The sequence below is a fragment of the Pristiophorus japonicus genome, chromosome 15 (genome assembly GCF_044704955.1).
Source record: "Pristiophorus japonicus isolate sPriJap1 chromosome 15, sPriJap1.hap1, whole genome shotgun sequence".
In the NCBI taxonomy this organism is placed as follows: Eukaryota; Metazoa; Chordata; class Chondrichthyes; family Pristiophoridae; genus Pristiophorus; species Pristiophorus japonicus.
This window is the reverse complement of record NC_091991.1, coordinates 134,223,298-134,243,740: the sequence shown is the minus strand read 5'-3', so window position 1 is coordinate 134,243,740 and position 20,443 is coordinate 134,223,298. Positions and strand designations below refer to the sequence as shown.

At 42.5% G+C, this 20,443-nt stretch overlaps 1 protein-coding gene across 3 annotated transcripts in view; it reads left to right on the top strand.

The window, feature by feature from the left end:
- The first annotated feature begins 6,469 nt into the window (after nucleotides 1-6,469).
- Nucleotides 6,470-20,443, top strand: part of LOC139281050 (nuclear distribution protein nudE homolog 1-like) — a 52,692-nt gene continuing 38,718 nt past the window's right edge. The window contains exons 1-3 of one of the 3 annotated variants that reach the window (XM_070900943.1): nucleotides 6,470-6,614; nucleotides 11,184-11,292; nucleotides 12,007-12,160. In XM_070900943.1, the coding sequence (XP_070757044.1) occupies nucleotides 11,207-11,292; nucleotides 12,007-12,160 (240 nt within the window). In that variant the 5' untranslated portion in view covers nucleotides 6,470-6,614; nucleotides 11,184-11,206. Of the gene's footprint in view, nucleotides 6,615-7,556; nucleotides 7,772-11,180; nucleotides 11,293-12,006; nucleotides 12,161-20,443 lie in introns of those variants that run through there. The other 2 variants (XM_070900944.1, XM_070900942.1) reach the window with 2 other exon arrangements.

Genomic DNA, 20,443 nt, shown 5'->3' with positions numbered 1-20,443 from the left:
GGTATTGGTGAGACCACAGCTGGAGTACTGCGTACAGTTTTGGCCTCCATATTTAAAGAAGGACATACTTGCATTGGAGGCTTTCAGAGAAGGTTCACTCGGTTGATTCCGGAGATGAAGATGTTGACTTCTGAAGATAGGTTGAGTAGGTTGTGCCTAGACTCATCGGGGTCCAGAAGAATGAGAGGTGATCTTATCGAAAAATATAAGATAATGAGGGGGCTCGATAAAGTGGATGTAGAGAGGATATTTCCACTCATAGGGGAAACTAAAACTAGGGGACATAGTCTCAGAATAAGGGGCCGCCCATTTAAAACTGAGTTGAGAAGGAATTTCTTCTCTGAGGGTAGTAAATCCATGGAATTCTCTGCCCCAGAGAGCTGTGGAGGCTGGGTCATTGAATATATTTAAGGCGGAGATAGACAGATTTTTGCGCAATAAGGGAATAAAGGGTTATGGAGAGTGGGCAAAGAAGTGGAGTTGAGTTCATGATCAGATCAGCCATGATCTTATTAAATGGCGGAGCAAGCTTGAGGGGCCAGGTGGCCTACTCCTGCTCCTATTTCTTATGTTCTTATGTAGATCAACTCTACATATTTATAAATTACCCTAACCTGAAGGGGACCCCCTTTGGTTCATCAAATTTCTGCAGTGAATAGCTGGGAAGGTTCCAGGTACAATCTCTGATCTGTGTTGGCTGTGAGCCATTCACCACAAAATACTCAGCCTCTGACTTGCTGCAGTTTGCACGGCATTTATGTGACTGGTGCAGTTAAAAATGCACGTCTGGCCAATGGTGACTACCAGGTTGTTGATGGTGGAGGATTCAGTGATGATAATGCCATTGAATGTCAATGGTTGTTGGGCTCTTGTTGGAGATTGGCCAATGCCTGCCACTTGTGTGGTGCGAATGTTATCAGCCCAAGCCTGGATGTTGTCCAGGTCTTGCAACATGCGGGCATGGACTGCTTAATTATCTAAGGAATTGCGAATAGAACTGAACACTGTGCAATCATCAGCGAACAGCTCCGTTTCTGACCTTATGATGGAGGGAAGATCATAAATAAAACAGCTGAAGGTGGTTGGGCCTAGAGAAATTCCTACAGCAAAATCCTGGGGCTGAGATGATTGGCCTCCAACAACCACAAACATACTTTTGTGCCAAGCATGACTTCAGCCACTGGAGACTTTTCCTACTGACTTTAATTTGACTAGTCCCACTCAGTTGAATGCTGCCTTGATGCCAAGGTCAGTCACTCACCTTATCTATGGAATTCAGCTCTTGTATCCATGTTTAGATGAAGACTCTATTGAGATTTAGAAGTGAGTGGTCATGGCAAAACCCAAACTGAGCATCATTGAGTAGGTTATTGGTAACTGCCGCTTAGAGTAGGCTTATAGGGTGGTAATTGGCTGGGGTTGGATTTGTTCTGCTCTTTGTGGTTTGGACATACCTTATCGCTCACTCACTCCTCCCTATTGCTGTAATCTCTTACAGTCCTACAATTCTGCGTTACTCCGATTCTGGCCTCGTTAATCCTCCTTGCATTTACCCCACCATTGACGGTTGTGTCATCAGATGTCTAGGTTAGGCTCTGGAATTCCCTCTCTAAAATCTCTCTGGCTCTCCATCTCTCTCCTCCTTATAACCCACCTCTTTGACCAAGCTTTTTGTCACCCTCTTAATATCTCTTCATTTAGCGCGATGTCTATTTTTTCTGATTATGCCTCTGTGAAACATTTTGTGATGTTTTTCTACATTAAAGATGCTATATAAATGCAAGTTGTCATTGTATGTCTATGACACTAAAATTGATGGCCCTGAAATTGCAGTGTCTGCGATGGTATAGTCACAGAGTAAACCATCGTACTCCCTATGAAATACCCCACAAGTTCTTGATTTCCACATCCGGAACTTGCTATCTGTCAAGGTATGCCTTTGAGTAAGTTCCAGACCGCCACCACCCTCTCATCCTTCTACCAACTACTTTAACTCTATGCCCCCTGGTTATTGACCCCTCTGCTAAAGGAAATAGGTCCTTCCTATCCACTCTATCTAAGCCCATCATAATTTTATACACCTCAATTAAATCTCCCCTCAGCCTCCTCTGTTTCAAAGAAAACAATCCCAGCCTATCCAATCTTTCCTCATAGCTAAAATTTGCTACATACACCACACTGGCAACATCCATTTTTTTTGTACCCTCTCCAGTGCCATCACATATTTCCTGTAACGTGATGACCAGAACTGTACGCAGTATTCAAGCTGTGGCCTAACTCGTGTTGTATACAGTCCAAGCATAACTTCCCTGTTTTTGTGTTCTACACCTCGGCTAATAAAGGAAAGCATTCCATATGCTTTTTTAACTACCTTATCAACCTGTCCTGCTACCTTTAAGGATCTGTGGACCAAGGTCCCCCTGTTCCTCCACACCTCTTAGTATCCTCCCCTTTATTGTGTATTCCCTTGTCTTGTTGCACCTCCCCAAATGCATTACCTCACACTTCTCCTGATTGAATTACATTTTCCACTTTTCTGCCCAACTGACCAGTCCATCGATATCTTCCTGCAGTCTAAAGCTTTCCTCCTCACACAATAACATGACCAATTTTTGTATCATCTGCAAACTTCTTTATCATGCCCACTGTTAGAAATCAGGGATCCAAAATGCATAAAATGACAAGAAGAATGCTGTATTTAAATCATTGTTTTGAACTGGAGACAAAATGTCTCCTCAGACTAGTATTTGATGCTTAGAAATGCTAATGGTTGGTTCCCTGTTGAGACTTTGTAGCATTCTGCACCATGACAACTGTTATCTGTTGTTTTCAAGTTAAGACTTCAACTTTGTTTATGTATCTTTAAGACAATTTGTTATAGAAAGACTTAGAATGATGGAAGTTGTGAGAGTTAACGTAAACATTTGCTACGTCATAAAAGAGGTAACACTCTGAAGCAAGCAGTTTTCTGGTTTGGCTTCATGGGATCAATGACAGGATACGGATGAAAGAGATAAGACATGAATTTCAAAGGAAGAAATCTTCGGGAAAGTAAAAACAAGACATGTGGCCAAAATCTTTAGGATGGGCTTTGACACAAGAATCGAGACAAAGAATGCAATACGCCATTCGGTAACAAGTTTTTAGGGAAACCTCTATAGGTTAAACGATATTGTCAATATCCCATGTCAGGCCCACCCTAAAAAGAGAATAAAAGTGGCCGAATCAAGGTTGTTCACACAAATGATATGAGGGGAGAGCGAAACAAAAATTGGGCTGGTCGAACGCTCTTTGAGTGATCCCATGCTTTACTGAAGGAAGCTCTAGATGAAGAGAAAGAGGCTGCAAGGCAGAGAACTGCTCACGTGTGCCAGCCGTTTGTCCAATCGGATCAGTATCAGCTACTTGTCACGGTCGTATGTCTTTGCTGTATAACTAATGTGCCATATTCCGTCTTAAACTCTGATTAAACACAATATACCCACCAGATTGGTTTACAGTCGATCCTGATTATTAAAATGACCTGAGATAGCCTTAACTTGGCTATTTCTAACACCTCTATGTTTAAATCTAAATCAGCAATATATACTACAAAAAGCAAGGGACTGAGCACTGAGCCATGTGGAACCCCACTGCATACAGCCTTCCAGTTGCAATAACATCGGTCAACCATTACCCTTTGCTTTCTGCCACGAAACCAATTTTGGATCCAATATGCCACTCTCCCTTCAATCCCATGGGCTTTTACATTTTTGATCAGCCTGCCATGTGGGACCTTGTCAAAAGCCTTGCTAAAATCCATGTAGACTACATCAAACACATTGCTCTCATCAACCCTCCTTGTTACCTCCTCAAAAAATTCAATCAAGTTAACCTTCCCCCAACAAATCCATGCTGTCCTTGCTTAATCTGTGTCTTTCTAAATGAAGTTTTATGCTGTTCCTCAGAATTGATTCCAATAATTTGCCCACCACTGAGGTTAAACTAACAGGCATGTAATTACTTGGTTTATCCCTTCCTCCTTTTTAAACAAAGGTACAATGTTAGCAGTTCTCCAATCCTCTGGCACCACTCCTGTAACCAAGGATTACATTACTATCATGAGCCATTAACATGGTTTCTCACAGTCTGGCTTTTTAAAAATATAACATAGGTCACTTCTTATTTACACACATAAAACAACACTGCTGAAATGAATGCAACATATGCCAATTGTTAGAGGCACTGGGTGATGAGTTATTAAGTTACAATGTGTGCTCCATGGGGAGTGGTTTACACTCTGGCTTCTTGTTAGTCCCCTTTACACTCGATTTCTGGCTGCACTTCAGTCCTACGGTAGCTCCTGATCTTTGGGCACCAGGTACGTGGGAGAGCAGGCAGGTCAGTGACCATTACCAGGTCGAGGGGGTCATTCAGCCCGATTGCCTGCCTCTCTTCCATGGTTACATTCGCACCCGAGTGTCCCTGGAGATGGAGCACGCAGTGTCCACTGGTACACTCAAGGTCTTCCGGAGGGACTGGAGTGCATCATCACAAATGGGAACATTTTAATTTGATTTATTAAGATTCCTTTAAATGTTTTTTTTTGTTAATTTACAGGTTTATTGGTTATTGACTTAATTGCCGGTATTTAAAAGAGTTGTGAACTAGAAGTTGATTAAGCAGTTGTAACTTGTTTGACTCTCAAAAGGTACATTCATCCCATCATTGGTGGTTGTGCCATCAGACATCTAGGTTAGGCTCTGTTCGTGCAATAGACATATAATAACAACTTGCATTATGTAGCACTATTAATGGAGAAAAACATTCCAAGGTGTTTACAGAGACATAATCAGATGAAAATAGACTAAATAAAGAGATATTAGGGGTGGTGAAAAAAGCTGGGTCTCACCCCCTTCCTATCTCTGTAATCTCCTCCAGCCCCACAATCTCCTGAGATATCTGCGCTCCTCTAATTCTGCCCTTTTGAGCATCCGATTTTAATCGCTCAACTATTGGTGGTTGTGCCTTCAGCTGCCAAGGTGCTAAACTCTGGAATTCCTTCCCTAAACCTCTCTGCCTCACTTTCTTCCTTTAAGACACTCCTTAAAACCTACCTCTTTGACCAAGCTCAGTGTCAAATTTTGTGGCTCAGTGTCAAATGTTGTTTTATAATGCTCTTGTGAAGCACCTTGAGACATTTTACTATGTTAAAGGTGCTATATAAATACAAGTTGTTGTTGGTCAGAGGTGAGTTATAAGGAAGAGAGAGATAGAGAGACAGAGAGATTTAGGAAGAGAATTCCAGAGCCTAACGTCGACATTTGATGGCACAATTGCCAATGATGGGGTGAATGCAAGGGTAATTAACAAGAGGCCAGAGTTGCAGGTACGTAGAGTAAGTCAGTCCCCATGGAGCACACATTGTAAGTCAAATAGGGATGAAATGATGTTGTTCAAGGACATGGAGATGTACAGAATGGCAAATCTAAAGATTACAGGAGGCCACAGGTTCAAATGAATGAAAAGCAACTTTAAGACTAATTTCTACATGAAGTAGAATCGTAGAATGATTTCAGAAACAGATGCTATGATAGAAGGATTGCAGGGCATTCTGGATGGATGAGCTAAAATGAACTGAATGGCCTTCCTCATCCTTATCTATCTTGTAACTCACAGAAAGATGTCTTGACTAAATGGCCTTGAACTGCATTGAGACATTGGGTGGGATTGATTGCACAGCATGGAAATTAATTGAGGCACATTGAAAGGCACTGACTACACTGCATAGAAAATGCATTCAAAAAAACTTGAATGGCATTGACTGCAGTGCGTGGAAAAGCATTGATATGCTTTGATCAAGTGAGACTGACAGCACTGCATGGAAACAAACTGACATGCAATGATTGAGTGGCACTGAAGACAGTGTGGAAATAATGTGAGTAGCCTAGTCTGCATTGCACGGAAACTCGTTGACAGACTGAGTGACATTGACCGTGTTGCACGCAAACCGGTGGAGACCCCATGAGTGAGTGCCATTGACTAAATTGCATCGAAATGCTTTGTTGGTGTGACTGGTGAGAAAAATATTTTTTTTGTTGGAAAGAACCAATGTTAGAAATAAGAACATAAGAAGCAGGAGCACTGCCATACGGCCCTTCGAGCCTGCTCCGCCATTCAATAAGATCATGGCTGATCTGAAAGAGAAACAAATAAAAGAGGTTAATGTTTCAGCGGTGAGATTCTTCATCCAGAAGTTGTGCTGGGCGGGTAGGGAGACTCAGCTGATTGAAATAAAGCGGACAAATCAGTAGCACTCGCGGCCCCCAGCAGCATTTATAAAGGCAGCTGACTGCGGGGGCGGCGCCGCCGGGTCCCCGACACCGTGCGAACCCAGACAATGCGTGACATCATGGTGCCTGGCCATTGGCTGCTTCTCGGCGTATTGCGAGCGCCGCTGGGGAGCGGCCGGCCAATCGGGGCGGAGAGCAGCGGGGCTGTGATGGTTTGGATTTAAAGAACTGGGAGCGGGCGGCGGCCAGCGGCCAGACAGAGGGCGCGCGAGAGAGAGCCGGACAGCAGGGCACCGGAACACAGACAGGCAGCGGGGGAGATCCGCGACCGCGACACGGGAGGTAAGCAGCAGCAGCAGCAGCCGCCGCCGCCGCCGCTCGTCTCCCTCCCACATCCCGGCCTACTGTCCGCCCCGGGGCTCTCGGCAGAGGCGCCTCGGCCCCGCCCTGCGGTTGAGGCGGCGGCCGCGGGCGGTTGGAGGGTTTGAAGCAGGCGGGCGGGGGGTAAGATACTACGTGTTCGTCAGTTCCCGCGTCACTCCGTCCCCCGCCACCCCCCCCCCCCCCCCCCCCCCGGTATCGCTCGGTGTATGTGAGGTAATGAGGTGGCGCCGACTGACAGGCCCGACCTGGCCCGGCTCCCGCTGGACTAACTGTAAATCTTTGTGCAGGGGTGGTTTCCGGCCGAGTGAGTCCCGAGTTTCCCGGCTGATAGGGGTCAACTCCCCTGAAAGCAAGTCCCAGAATTTGCCACGTGTCGCTTCTCGTCCAACTTCTACATTGAATCGTTCGTGCTTATATTATTGGGCGTTTTTTGTTGGAAATTTTTTTTATGGTTTTTTAATATATGGAAATGGTGAGAGGATGAATAATGAGTTTTGGTGTTTACGTCCCAGTTTTTGACTCCCTTCCGGGAAATGGATAAGCATCTCAAGACCATAAGTATGTGACCTGACTTTGAACCGACAATCTTGTCCAATGTGCAATAGTCAGACTGTGGCTTTGAACGGAACTGGTTTGAGCAATTTTAAATCTCCCCACGAATATGTTTGCAGCAGATATCAGTGTGGTGCCCATTGAAATGGAATGCATCAATATTATGTTGACCACTTGGATTTCTTAATATAAAGCTATGAAAAACTACATTTATACTATTGATTTACCGTGAAAATGCAGCTTCGGAGGGTAACTCCAGCTTGAAGCACAAACTTCTTTGGAATTAAGTGGCGTGTCTATATTTATCCTCAAACTAGGCTCGATAAAGTACATAGTTCCTCAATCCAGTGATGGGGAGAATTTACTGGAGGACTTCAGTTTAAAGTAATAAAATGGCAAACTTTTACTTTTTAGTGGGATGGAAAGGGAGCGATGCAGCAGCCCACGGAGGCTAATAAAAGATTGCAGATATAAGGATAAACATACTGATGCCTGCAAGATGGCAAGTTGTCTTTTGGCTTGCCAAGGCTGGTTTTTTAAAAAAAAACGTTTATCCTTGCCTGGTGAGTTGATTCTCTTTCTCTCCCTCAATTGGATCAGCAGCAACAACAACTTGTATTTACATAGCATCTTTGACAAAGTGAATCACCCCAAGGAGCTTCACAGGAGTATTATGAGACATGGTAATTAATTCAGGATCCTTTGAATTCCTCTCCAGGTTTCAGTATGGGGGGTGGGGGTGAACCTGAGATTGTTTGCTCAATTGAAGGTGTTGTAGTATTCCATGTGCAGGTATTCTGTTAGCCTATTTAAGCCCATTTAAATTCCTCATTTGTGTACCACCCTTGAGTGCCGTGTTGATTTCACTGAAATCTTCCCCCTTAGCCTCTGCATGGAATGGTGATTCATACATGGTGACTTAATTCCCTTACCTGTCTAATTTAATCTCACCTTTCACATCAAACACAGCCTCACCCCTGAACTTGCCATCTCTCATGCTGTCTGAGTCTGGCCATTTCCTGGTCTCCCATACCATGCACATACCTTCCCCTAATCTCAGCATCTGCACTTGGCAAACATTATTTTCCCCAACTCCCTCACAATCTGACTCTCAACTGCCTCCCTTACAGCTGTCCACCTATTATGATGTCTCTGCAGCTGTTGACCTGTTCAGCTGCTTCTTCACCACCCTCATTCCTGTCAAACTGATGAATGTCTCCCACCTCTGCTTGTTACTATCCCCATCTTGATGAAGTCCTCTATGACTGGTGCATTGAGTAAAGTCAATGCTAATTGCTCCATAGCATTCACTACAGTTGATAATGCCATTCTTGTTCATTGCCTCTCTTGTCCAGCTCTCTGGAACTGCCCTTCCATGGCTCCATTCTTTTTTTTTTTATTATCTCAGCACAGCCAATGCATCTCCAGCAATGATTTCTCATCCTGTACCACAACCTCCTCTGGTTTACTGCAATGATACTTCCTTGGCCCCCTCCTCTTCCTCATCTACACATTGACCCTTGGTGAAATTATCCAAGGACACAATTGGCTTTCATGTGTATGCTGATGATGCCTAACTTTATCTCATCATCAGCTCTGTCTAACAGCAAGTGATGGATGAGCCAACATTCTTTCAATTAAATGTTGGGAAGACTGGGGTTTTTGACCTTGTTCCATCAACTCTGCTCCCTTGCGATTAACTGTATCACCCTCCCCACCCACTTCATGCTGAACCAAACCATAACATACTGTTGGACTCTGAACTGGGCCTCTTAACTTTCCATTCCATTAATTAAGCTTGCTTATTTTTGCCTCTAACATCACACACCACCATTGAAACCCTAACCATGCTGTTGTCAATCTAGTTTCCTCCAATATCCTCCTTGCTGTCTTCCTAGCTTCATAAACTCCCAATTTGTTTTGTATTTTGTACTCCTTGCCCATCGCTATTATTCTTGCTGACCAATATTGACTCCCTCCTCCAACCTTGTATTTGCTCCCTCACCCTTTGGTCCTCCTCCAGCCATGTTTCCCCATCTGCATCCATTGTCCTTTTCTACATTTTTCTTCCCATCCTCTCCCCCTTGCAAGAATGTTCAGCTGCTGAAGCTGAAATTTTGACCAAGCTGTCAGTCACTCCTCCTAACTTTTGCACCATGCCTTGTGTCCATATTTTCTTTCACTTCCCATATTTTTTCTTCTTCTCTTCCCCTGCCACTCCCCTCCCCCAAGAACCCATGATGTTTTCTCTAGTAAAGGTGCTATATAAATGCTGCTTGTTTTGACATCCTCAATTTTTCAAAACTTGGGACTTGTATGAAGATCGCCCCATCAGCATCTCCTAACTGTTGAAAAAAAGTTGTTACAGATTCTCCATTATTGCAGCATTAGATTTCCTCCCCCCCCCTCTCCGTATGACCACATTCCCATTCCAGTCTCGTGTCGCACAGGCCTTGAGTTTTGTTAGTTACTGACTCAGCAGTTTAGTCATCGGCCAGTCAACTTCCTCAATTCTGGGGGCTTTTGACATCAGACTTTGATGAGAGTTCCTTTTAAAGAGTTGCTAATTTATTCAGACTTTTAACCACACCCTCCCAAGAGTGTCTCTTCAAAGCTTTATATGTGGAATCTGAAGATTTACAGAGTTAGAGTAAAGATGCAGCACTGAGTCTAAAGGCTGAAAAGTGCTAGATTTGATTCCTGGTCTGTGCTGAGTTGATCTCAGTTGGGGAGCGACATTGGCTTCTGTGCCCCTTGGCTAGAGATTTTGCTTGTGATTGACAGAAAGTTGGAATGGTGGCTGAGGCCGAGATTGGGCTTGACTCTGATACTCTTTAGGCTGAATAGCCGGATGACACTTGTTGTCCAGTTTCTTATGATTTCACACTTGGATCTTTAGAACCATACCCATAATAAGAGTCAACAGGAAGGTGAAAGAAAAACTTTTATTGTACGGAACCACATTGTAAAATATGAATTTTACTTGGGAACAAGAAAAGCATTTCTCTACTTTGAGAAGCAATTAAAGGAGAACATGGGTTTTGTCATACACGAATATCCCAAGTACTTGATTGGTTTACAAATGTTCAAGTGCAATGGTGTATTTCTGATGTTGGATTGCTCTGAAGTGCAGAGTAACAGTGGGAGAATGATGCTTGTCCAGACTACATTAGATTCTAAGATCTTTATAAAGTTGTGTACTAGCAAAATAAATTAAAATATAAATTAACAATCCTATCTGTTGTCTCCATTTCCTCATCCAAAAAATTACTTTTCTACGCGTAATGTCCTACAAATTAACATGTAGTTTAACGTGATCAGGTTAACATGACTTCAATTCAACCTGACTCTTGCCTTTGGACTCCTTTGCATGATCTGTTTCAGATGCAGTGATGAATGTGCCAGTGCACTGTAACTATTTCTCCTTGTATCTCAGGCTATCTTAGAGATGCAGTGTCCTCTGTTTGTTCACATTGAAAATGACAGTCCAGGTAAAAAAAACTAGTGATTTTCACCTTTCATTCAAAATAAACTGAAGTGTCACTCTTCTCTCAAGAAAAGCATTCCAATGCACAACTGTAAAGATTACTTTATACATTGCTTCAGCTATACTCTTGTAACTTAAGATGTAACCTGAACCCTTCAATGCATTGTGCCTTTGAAATACTGTTTTATGAATGTAAAAGAGAAAGAAGTCTTGGGTAGAACTTGCTAGTGATCAAATTACTAACACTGTAGTTGTGCTCACAGTCTAAGACCTTCAAGTGTAAAAAAAAAAACGTGCTACAACTTGTGTTGGTCCCTTGTGTTTAATGCCAGCATTATAATAGCTGTACATCACGTGATTGTGGGAAGGAGTGGATCCTTCTCTACTGAGGAGAGAACTAGAAAATACATCGGCTTGTCGCATGGAGGAAAATATGTTTACTGAGTTCGAATAGTCTATAATTATACTCCATTCTTTTTTTTAAGTAGACATCAAATTTGGAATTGTCGCAATGGATGACTTGGAAAGAATGGCTTTCAATTCAGTCGAAGAGGAAATTGTATATTGGAAAGAGCTTGCTCTAAAATACCAACAACGGTAAGTACTGAGCAAGGATATACTGTGGGAACTTTGTTAGTGCAGGATGTGGCTCAGCTCAGCAGTGTTTTTGTGAATATTTGCAAATGAAAAGTTTTGCTTCTGTAAAGTTATAGTTATGATGGGCCGAATGGACGCCTTCTGTGTTATACATTTCTGTGATTCTATAATAAGTGATGATCAAATAAATAGTATTTGAGGTCCATATATGTCCTGGACACAGATTGACACAAGTAATGTTCTTCACCATTTGTTTCCCACAACTAACTAGTACGTAACTTATACAAATGGGTGAAGTGCTGACTCTGCAACTGAGGGATTTTTTTTGTTTTACACAGCATTTACAGCACAGAAACAGGCCATTTGGCCTAACTAGTTTGTGCTGGTGTTTATGTTCCACAAAGGCCATCTCCTACCATACTTTATCTAACCCTATCTGCATATCGTTCTATTCCTTTCTATCTCATGTACCTATCTAGCTTCCCTTTAAAGGCATCCATGCAATTTGTCTCAACTACTCCATGTGGTAGCGAGTTCCACATTCTAATCCACTCTCTCTGGCTAAAGAGGTTTCTCCTGAATTCCCTGTTGGATTTATTCGTGACTATCTTGTATTTATGGCCCCTAGTTTTGAACTCTCCAGTGGAAACATTTTGAAAAATGTTACTAACATCCATAGTATTTTTCTAACTTTTTTTCAACCTTATTCTTTAGTGCACAGGACACTCGGGAAGAGCTAATTGAGTTCCAGGAAGGAAGTCGAGAACTAGAAGCAGAACTGGAGACTCAGCTTGAGCATGCTGAAAATAGAAATCGGGACCTGTTATCCGACAACAATCGCCTCCGTATGGAACTTGAGTTGTTTAAGGTACGTTGGTGGGAAGCACCATGTAAATGCAACTGCGGTGTACTTTTAAAGCAATTCTTTATGCTGTCTTGATACTTGTAAAGGGAAAGGTGCTTCGAACTGATGAATGGAACAATTTGGGGACTTGGTTTTGATATCAAGCTTTTGAAGTTAAGGTATAACTTGGCCAGATGTTGAGTAAAGTTTGCTCTAATTTGAATAGTTGTTCAATAACCTGTTCCACGACACTTGGTGCAGGTACTGCATGGAGATTTGTCATGCCTGCACCAATATGCAACATACATCCACTGCTGATGTGAGCCTGAATCGTTGTAAAATAGAGCAACATCCAAGAGGTAATTTGCATTATCTTTGCTTCAGATCTGTTGTTCAGAACTACTGGTGGAACCTTTTATTTTCATTCTGAAGGTTTAGTGGCCCTCTGCCAACATTCTAGTTTGTATTCATTTGGAGATCATTGCCAAGGCAATCGGCCCTTTTCTGTTGGTAGAAAACCCGCGCTCAATTTAAGAGGCTAAATGAGTAGGATTTTCCACACTAGTCATCCTTTATCTTTTACAGTGGTAGTATTGTGTTGGACCGGGAAGAGATCATAGTATGAGATGCATTCAGTTTGGGCTGCAAGGATTATAGCCAGTTTATATGGGCAGATTGCCCATTCAACACTGGCACAAAAGTCTACCTTTGATGGGCTCATTTTATGGTGGTGCTAATTTGGCACTAGTTCAGGTCATTGATGGTGGCGAGAGGTCAGATTTGTGAATGAACCTCTTCATTTTGTTACTATAAATGGGTATTGGATTTATTCTCCAAGATTGTTCTTCAGTGACTTCTTTAGACTTATTGAAGTTTTTAAATTAGAAATATGAGCAGTATATTAACTGTGGTTTTCTCATTGTCTTTGGTACTTTTGCTAATCGTCATTATTGCCTTATCCAACATTTGCTTGGAAGAATTTAAAATAAAATATATTTTGTTTCCCTGGTAAATCTGCTTGTTTCTGGGTTTATTCTGCAGGACTTTGAGGTGTTAAATTTCATCTCTGCTGAAAAGTACTTTGTACTAAACTTGCAAACTTTTGCTTAATTAATCAGCTTAAAGGAGTATCCTTGTCTAAAGCAGGACATGGAGGCATTTGTTCTTTCTAAAGACTGAGTGCAAACATGTGGTTGAAAAAACAAGGATGCATTGTTTGAATCCGCTGCATAGTCAGCTGGGAGCATGTTGGTGCTCTTCAGCTTTTTTGGGAGGAGGGGGGTGTAATTGAAGTTTTCCAAAGGGGAATGACTGGGAAGGATTTTGTGGCTGGAATTGAATGAATAAAGTCTAGGTGAGAGTTGCAAAAAAAGGTCTATTTTAGTTGGGCAACTGATGGAAGAAATCCAATGCTACCACTGTTGCAACTTGGAGCTCAGTAGTGTAATGTCTATTTGAACTGTGGAAAGCACCTTGCAGTACTAGCTGCAGAACTTCTCGGGTTATATTTGGGGAGAGAATTTTGAGCTATATAATCCCATGCTGCAGTATTGGTAGTAATTGGTCTGGTGGTGGTTGAGAGAGCAGTTTGAGGTGATGAATGAAGATAGTTACACATGCATTACACAATACATGTACTTGTGATTTCCCCCCCCCCCCCCCCCCCCCCCGCCCCTGTTGCATATTGGCTCCAGTATATTAAACGTGCTTAGTGCTACCATTTGGATGATCAGTGAATGGAAGGGGCAGTATGTCAGGAGAGAAGGCTATTGTAGAAGTACATGCTGGAGCAATGTATCTGAACTAAAACATTTCTGATTAATTTTACATAAATTACTGCGTGACTGTTTAGCTGTTCAATGAATGCAGGAACTTATAGCTTTTAAAAGTATGTTAAATTGCTTTTCTGAATGTACTTTTAGACTGTCATTATTTAGTGATTCAATTTTTTTTTGAAATTATGCTAGTGCTTCAGTGGTTGGATACCTGATCTGATGTGACAAAATAGACGAGGAAAGTTGCAGAAATTGCTGTGGCATTGTGGGGAGGGGAAATTTGGGATTGCAAATCCTGATTTTTACCTGTGCGCCTTGTGCATGTGAGAATGGGGCTGGCTCGTCCCATGATGGTCCCTTTATGAATGGCCTGCTGGCATTGTGACTAGAGAGGTACTGGTGGTCTGACACCATCCATTGAACTTTACTCAGCTTGAGTTACTGCCTTCAGGAAAGGAGGCTTTTTTTAAGGGCGGGTACAGAGCAAATTGATCCTGTGTGCATTCTTGCATAAGGTACCTTTTGCATATAGTCACCTGATCTACTTCTGCCATCAAATTTAAAATCACCTTGTTGATTGAATAAGATGGATAAAATAGAAACTAATCAGAATATATAAAATTCTGATCTTTTTGAATTCAAATATCTTTTTGAAGCTAGATGCACAGGTGTGTGTGCCTGTTAAATGAAATATAAAGTGTGTCACTTCACCACAAAACTTAAAAAAAAAGTTGATTCAAGTCTAATGGATCACCTTTTTATTCCCGGTTACTAAAGTGATTCTCCATTGGCTGCTCCCAGCCCTAGTGTTGAAATTGCCCTGTTTACATTGTTGAGAGATTTTACAGCAACCATAACGACCATAAAACAATGGTGCATGCGTTTACTTTTGTGCTGCTAACTTCCCAGTGGCTGGGAAAAGTCCATGTGGGCCAGCTGTATTGAAATGAGTTTGTGGCCTGTATAAAGTCAGGCAGGAACATTTCAGCTCTTCAGCAGGCCAACATTTGACTCTAGTGTGCTGTTTGGTGTTTATTTCCAAGGCACTGCTGTTGAGGTGGGCTAGAAAGCCACCTGTCCTTGTACCTCCTGGTGTGGCTCTGTCAAATTTTGTTAATTGCTCCTATGGATGTCTTGGGGCATTTTACTATGTTCAAGGCGTTGTATAACGGCAAGTTTTGGTTGCACTGGTGTTTGCCCCTTCAGTAGCAGCACTGTACTTACATTAGGAACTTGCTGTTGTATTGGCAAACTTCAAATAAATGGGTTACATTACATGAGACTGGATGTCTGTAAAAACCTGCACAGATGCATTATGACCTCATGAACATGGAGTAAATTGCCACCTTGTAATACTCACTATTTTATTATCCTTTGACTGTATTGAAGACTATATTTTATATTGCTTATGGTAGATTTGTGGCTTGGTGTGTTAAGTTTGGCGTTGAAGGAAGTTAATGAGTGAAGAAATAAGCTTGTCTAATGTGTGAAAGTTTTACTTGAAGTACAGCCATTTGTACATATATTTTATAGTGGTGCATTTTAACTGTCCATCAGACTGTATACCTAATTAACTCTGCAGCCACTCTCTGGGATAGGGGTATGTAGAAAATCCAAAATATCTTTATTTTCTAGTTAAATAAAATGTCTAAGCACTAGTGATGTTGGAATGAGATTTTTTGTTGCAGGGTGTCGATGTTTGCACTGGGCAGAAGGAGAAGGTTAATGAGATGCTCTAATGCTGAGCTGAAGACACTAGTGGAAGCATTCAGTAAGGCACAGACTAGCTGTATCAATGATTGGGGGTGGAGGGAAGCTTCCTAGTGCAATGCTATATCATCCACTGGATTGTGAAGAGAAAAATGTAACTTTATAATCCTGGAAATAATGATGTGGGGAGAGAAGCGTTTTGGGGAAGGTGTGAACAACCTCGGAGGTGGGGCAGAAAGTTACCTAATGTAAATAACTGTCAATATGAAGTATTGGGGAAGTGAAGTGGTGTATATCTCCCTATCAGTAATATAACAATTTTACACTCAGTAAATGGGATATACCACAGTGGTGAGTGAGTTGCTGTTCAAGCTGCTAGAAGACCACAGTGAGCAATGAACACTCATCTAAACTTGAAGCTAGCAGTGACCAATGCCATGGCAGATCTAATATTATAATTGCAGTAAGGCTTATGAGTGATCTGGTGTAATTTGCAGGAATGTTGGGTACAAGTTTTCATCACAGAATCATAGAAATTTACAGCACAGTAGTAGGCCATTTCGGCATATGTCTGCGCCATCCAACAAAGCTATCCAGCCTAATCCTACTTTCCAGCCCTTGGTCTGTTGTGCTGTAGGTTATGGCACTGCAAGTGCACATCCAAGTTATCCATAAAATGTGGTGAGGGCTTCTGCCTCTACCACCCTTTCAGTGAGTTCCACATCCCCACCACCCTCTGGGTGAAGACATTTCCCCTCAAATCCCCTCTCAACCTACTACTAGTTACTTTAAATCTGTGCACCCTGGTTCTTGACTCCGCTGCTAAGGGAAATAAGTTGTCCTATCCACTTTATATCTAGGCGCCCCCCTTAGCCTCATCTGACCCAATGAAAACAAGTCAGCCTATCCAATCTTTCCTCATAGCTAAAATTCTCCAGTCCAGGCAACATCTTTTATTAAAAAAAAAAAAAATCTCCTCTGTACCCTCTCGAGTGCACATCTTTCCTGTAATGTGGTGACCAGTACTCTAGCTGTAACCCTAACAGTTCAAGCATAAGCTTACTCCTTCATACTTCTGAAAATGGAAAAACTGGGTTCAATTTGAAGTTGTGTGACGACTTTTGGCATTCAGGAAAGCCATTATTCTGATGTATGGATTCTTTTGTTTTGAAAAGACAGGGAAATGTTGCTCCATCACTGCCAGAACTCAATGTTTGTGTCTGTTGTGCTTTCTAGAAAGGACCTGGTACAATCGGGTCACTCATCAGATGACTTGGTGACTGGTTAGGTAGAATCCTCTTTTTAATAATTTTAATAGGGGCCTTGGGTTTGCTTTTTGCAATACTAATGTGTCTGAGTGGGAATTGAACTTTTCCCGCCCATCCCCCCCATGCTGCTGAATTCCAGACTTTGGCTACAGTATTAAGAGGAAGCTGTGGTCGGAAGCCACACTATTGCCCTTCCATTGTGGTGGTGTTATCTTGACCTGGTTTTTGTGCAGTTTGTAGGAGCCAGCTACGGAGGAGAATCGGAGGAGACTTGGTTGTGGATTTAGCCTATCCACTTGACCAATAATGGGGTGGGGGAGGATATAGCTGGGGAAGTCTTTGACAGCAAGGCTGAGTATATATGCAACAATATGCTTGAGGGGCACGAGTTCTATAAATAACTTGAGAAAAATCTGATTTGCTGGGCAAGTGAGATATACAGAATGAAGGCTGGTTTTTAAGATATTTGTCATGTTATGGCTCCAATAACTGTTCACATGAACAGTTACTCTATTTATTAGCAGCGTCTGCTGTCGGGTAGTGTGAAATATCTTTTTTTAAGTTCTGAATATAAACTTGTAATTGGATCTGTTTCCAGATTAGGATACCAGAATAGCACATTCTTGCCTCGTGCAGATAGCTTTCAGGTGATAAGCTTTTTAAAAAAATTGGTTCTCTTGTTCTTCCTTCTGCCCTTGTGTGTTATAGCTCTCTTTTTCACGCTCACTGCCGCAGCACTGTCTATCATTGACTGGATGGATAGGACCATTTTGTTCGGAAAGATCTTCACCGCACCTGTTAGTGCTACTCCCTAGATTTTAGATGGTTCATTTCTCCCTGCCCAAAGCAAGATAGAATGTGATTGGTTTTGGATGAGTCTACATTTAGAAGATGGGAGGCTGGCCAGGAGGGCATTGGAGTAAATCAAGTCTACAGGTGACAAAGGCAGGAGGGAGGGCTTCAGTGGTGGATGGGCTGGAGGTGGGTGATTTTATGGAGATGGAAATAGGCATTCTGTGGAATGGGAAGTTGAGCTGCAGTTAAGTAGGATGCTGAGGTTGTAAATCTGTTTCCGTTTGTAACAGTAGCCAGGGAAGGGCATGGTGATTGTGGCGAGAGCAAAAGATGATTGCTTCCATTTTCCCAATATTTCGATGGAGGAAGTTCCAGCTGACCCAGGACTGAGCTTGCATATTTCCCTTGTGCACTTGGTGACCAGAATTGAATTCAGTGTTCAAGGTATCGTCTGACCTAAACACTATAGGTTGACCATGGTGACCTCCGATTTAACTAGACTAATTGGCAATATCGCTCGGCATTCTATTTGCCTTGCTAATAACTGCTGTATAATGCCTGGGCATGGTCTGTGCCAGATCTCATGTAGTGTCTCCTCTAAGGTTTTTATTGACCATTTTCTTCTTTCAATATATGTAACACTTTGCACTTATCTGCACTGAATTTCATTTATCATAGTTCTGTCTATTTGCAAATATTGTCTCATTGCTTCTGCAATTCCTTGGCCTCATCTGATCCTACTGTTTCTACTCCCATCCCAAGGTTTAGAAACATTTGCAAATTTGACCAACTGTCATTTTAAGTATTTGAATCTAGGTCATTTTATATAGATCAGAAACCAGAGGGACCCAGCACTTGTCTGCAAAACAGATACACTGCTTTGAGTACTGTTGAAGGGAATGACTCATCAGGGGAGGGCAGCAGCAGCCAAGTTCATGGCACCGTGGCTGGCTCTGTTGCACAGGAGGGTAGGAAAAAGAGTGGGAGAGCGATAGTGATAGGGGATTCAATTGTAAGGGGAATAGATAGGCGTTTCTGCGGCCGCAACCGAGACTCCAGGATAGTATGTTGCCTCCCTGGTGCAAGGGTCATGGATGTCTCGGAGCGGGTGCAGGACATTCTAAAAAGGGAGGGAGAACAGCCAGTTGTCGTGGTGCACATTGGTACCAACAACATAGGTTTAAAAAAAGGGATGAGGTCCTACGAAACGAATTTAAGGAGCTAGGAGCTAAATTTAAAAAGTAGGACCTCAAAAGTAGTAATCTCGGGATTGCTACCAGTGCCACGTGCTAGTCAGAGTAGGAATCGCAGGATAGCGCAGATGAATACGTGGCTTCAGCAGTGGTGCAGCAGGGAGGGATTCAAATTCTTGGGGCATTGAAACAGGTTCTGGGGGAGGTGGGACCAGTACAAACCGGACGGTCTGCACCTGGGCAGGACCGGAACCAATGTCCTAGGGGGGAGTGTTTGCTAGAGATGTTGGGGAGGAGTTAAACTAATATGGCAGGGGGATGGGAACCAATGCAGGGAGACAGAGGGAAACAGAAAGGAGATGAGGAAAAGTGGAGGGCAGAGAAATCCAAGGCAAAGAACAAAAAGGGCCACTGTACAGCAAAATTCTAAAAGGACAAAGGGTGTTTTTAAAAAAAAAAAAGCCCGAAGGCTTTGTGTCTTAATGCAAGGAGTATCCGTAATAAGGTGGATGAATTAACTGTGCAAATAGATGTTAACAAATATGATGTGATTGGGATTATGGAGACGTGGCTCCAGGATGATCAGGGCTGGGAACTCAACATCCAGGGGTATTCAACATTCAGGAAGGATAGAATAAAAGGAAAAGGAGGTGGGGTAGCATTGCTGGTTAAGGAGGAGATTAATGCAATAGTTAGGAAGGACACTAGCTTGGATGATGTGGAATCTATATGGGTAGAGTTGCAGAACACCAAAGGGCACAAAAAGTTAGTGGGAGTTGTGTACAGACCTCCAAACAGTAGTAGTGATGGGGAGGGCATCAAACAGGAAATTAGGGGTGCATGCAATAAGGGTGCAGCAGTTACAATGGGTAACTTTAATATGCACATAGATTGGGCTAACCAAACTGGAAGCAACACGGTGGAGGAGGATTTCCTGGAGTGCATAAGGGATGGTTTTCTAGACCAATATGTCGAGGAACCAACTAGGGGGGAGGCCATCTTAGACTGGGTGTTGTGTAATGAGAGAGGATTAATTAGCAATCTCGTTGTGCGAGGCCCCTTGGGGAAGAGTGACCATAATATGGTGGAATTCTGCATTAGGATGGAGAATGAAACAGTTAATTCAGAGACCATGGTCCAGAACTTAAAGAAGGGTAACTTTGAAGGTATGAGGCGTGAATTGGCTAGGATAGATTGGCGACTGATACTTAAGGGGTTGACAGTGGATGGGCAATGACAGACATTTAGAGACCGCATGGATGAACTACAACAATTGTACATCCCTGTCTGGCGTAAAAATAAAAAAGGGAAGATGGCTCAACCGTGGCTATCAAGGGAAATCAGGGATAGTATTAAAGCCAAGGAAGTGGCATACAAATTGGCCAGAAATAGCAGCGAACTTGGAGACTGGGAGAAATTTAGAACTCAGCAGAGGAGGACAAAGGTTTTGATTAGGGCAGGGAAAATGGAGTACGAGAAGAAGCTTGCAGGGAACATTAAGATTGATTGCAAAAGTTTCTATAGATATGTAAAGAGAAAAAGGTTAGTAAAGACAAACGTAGGTCC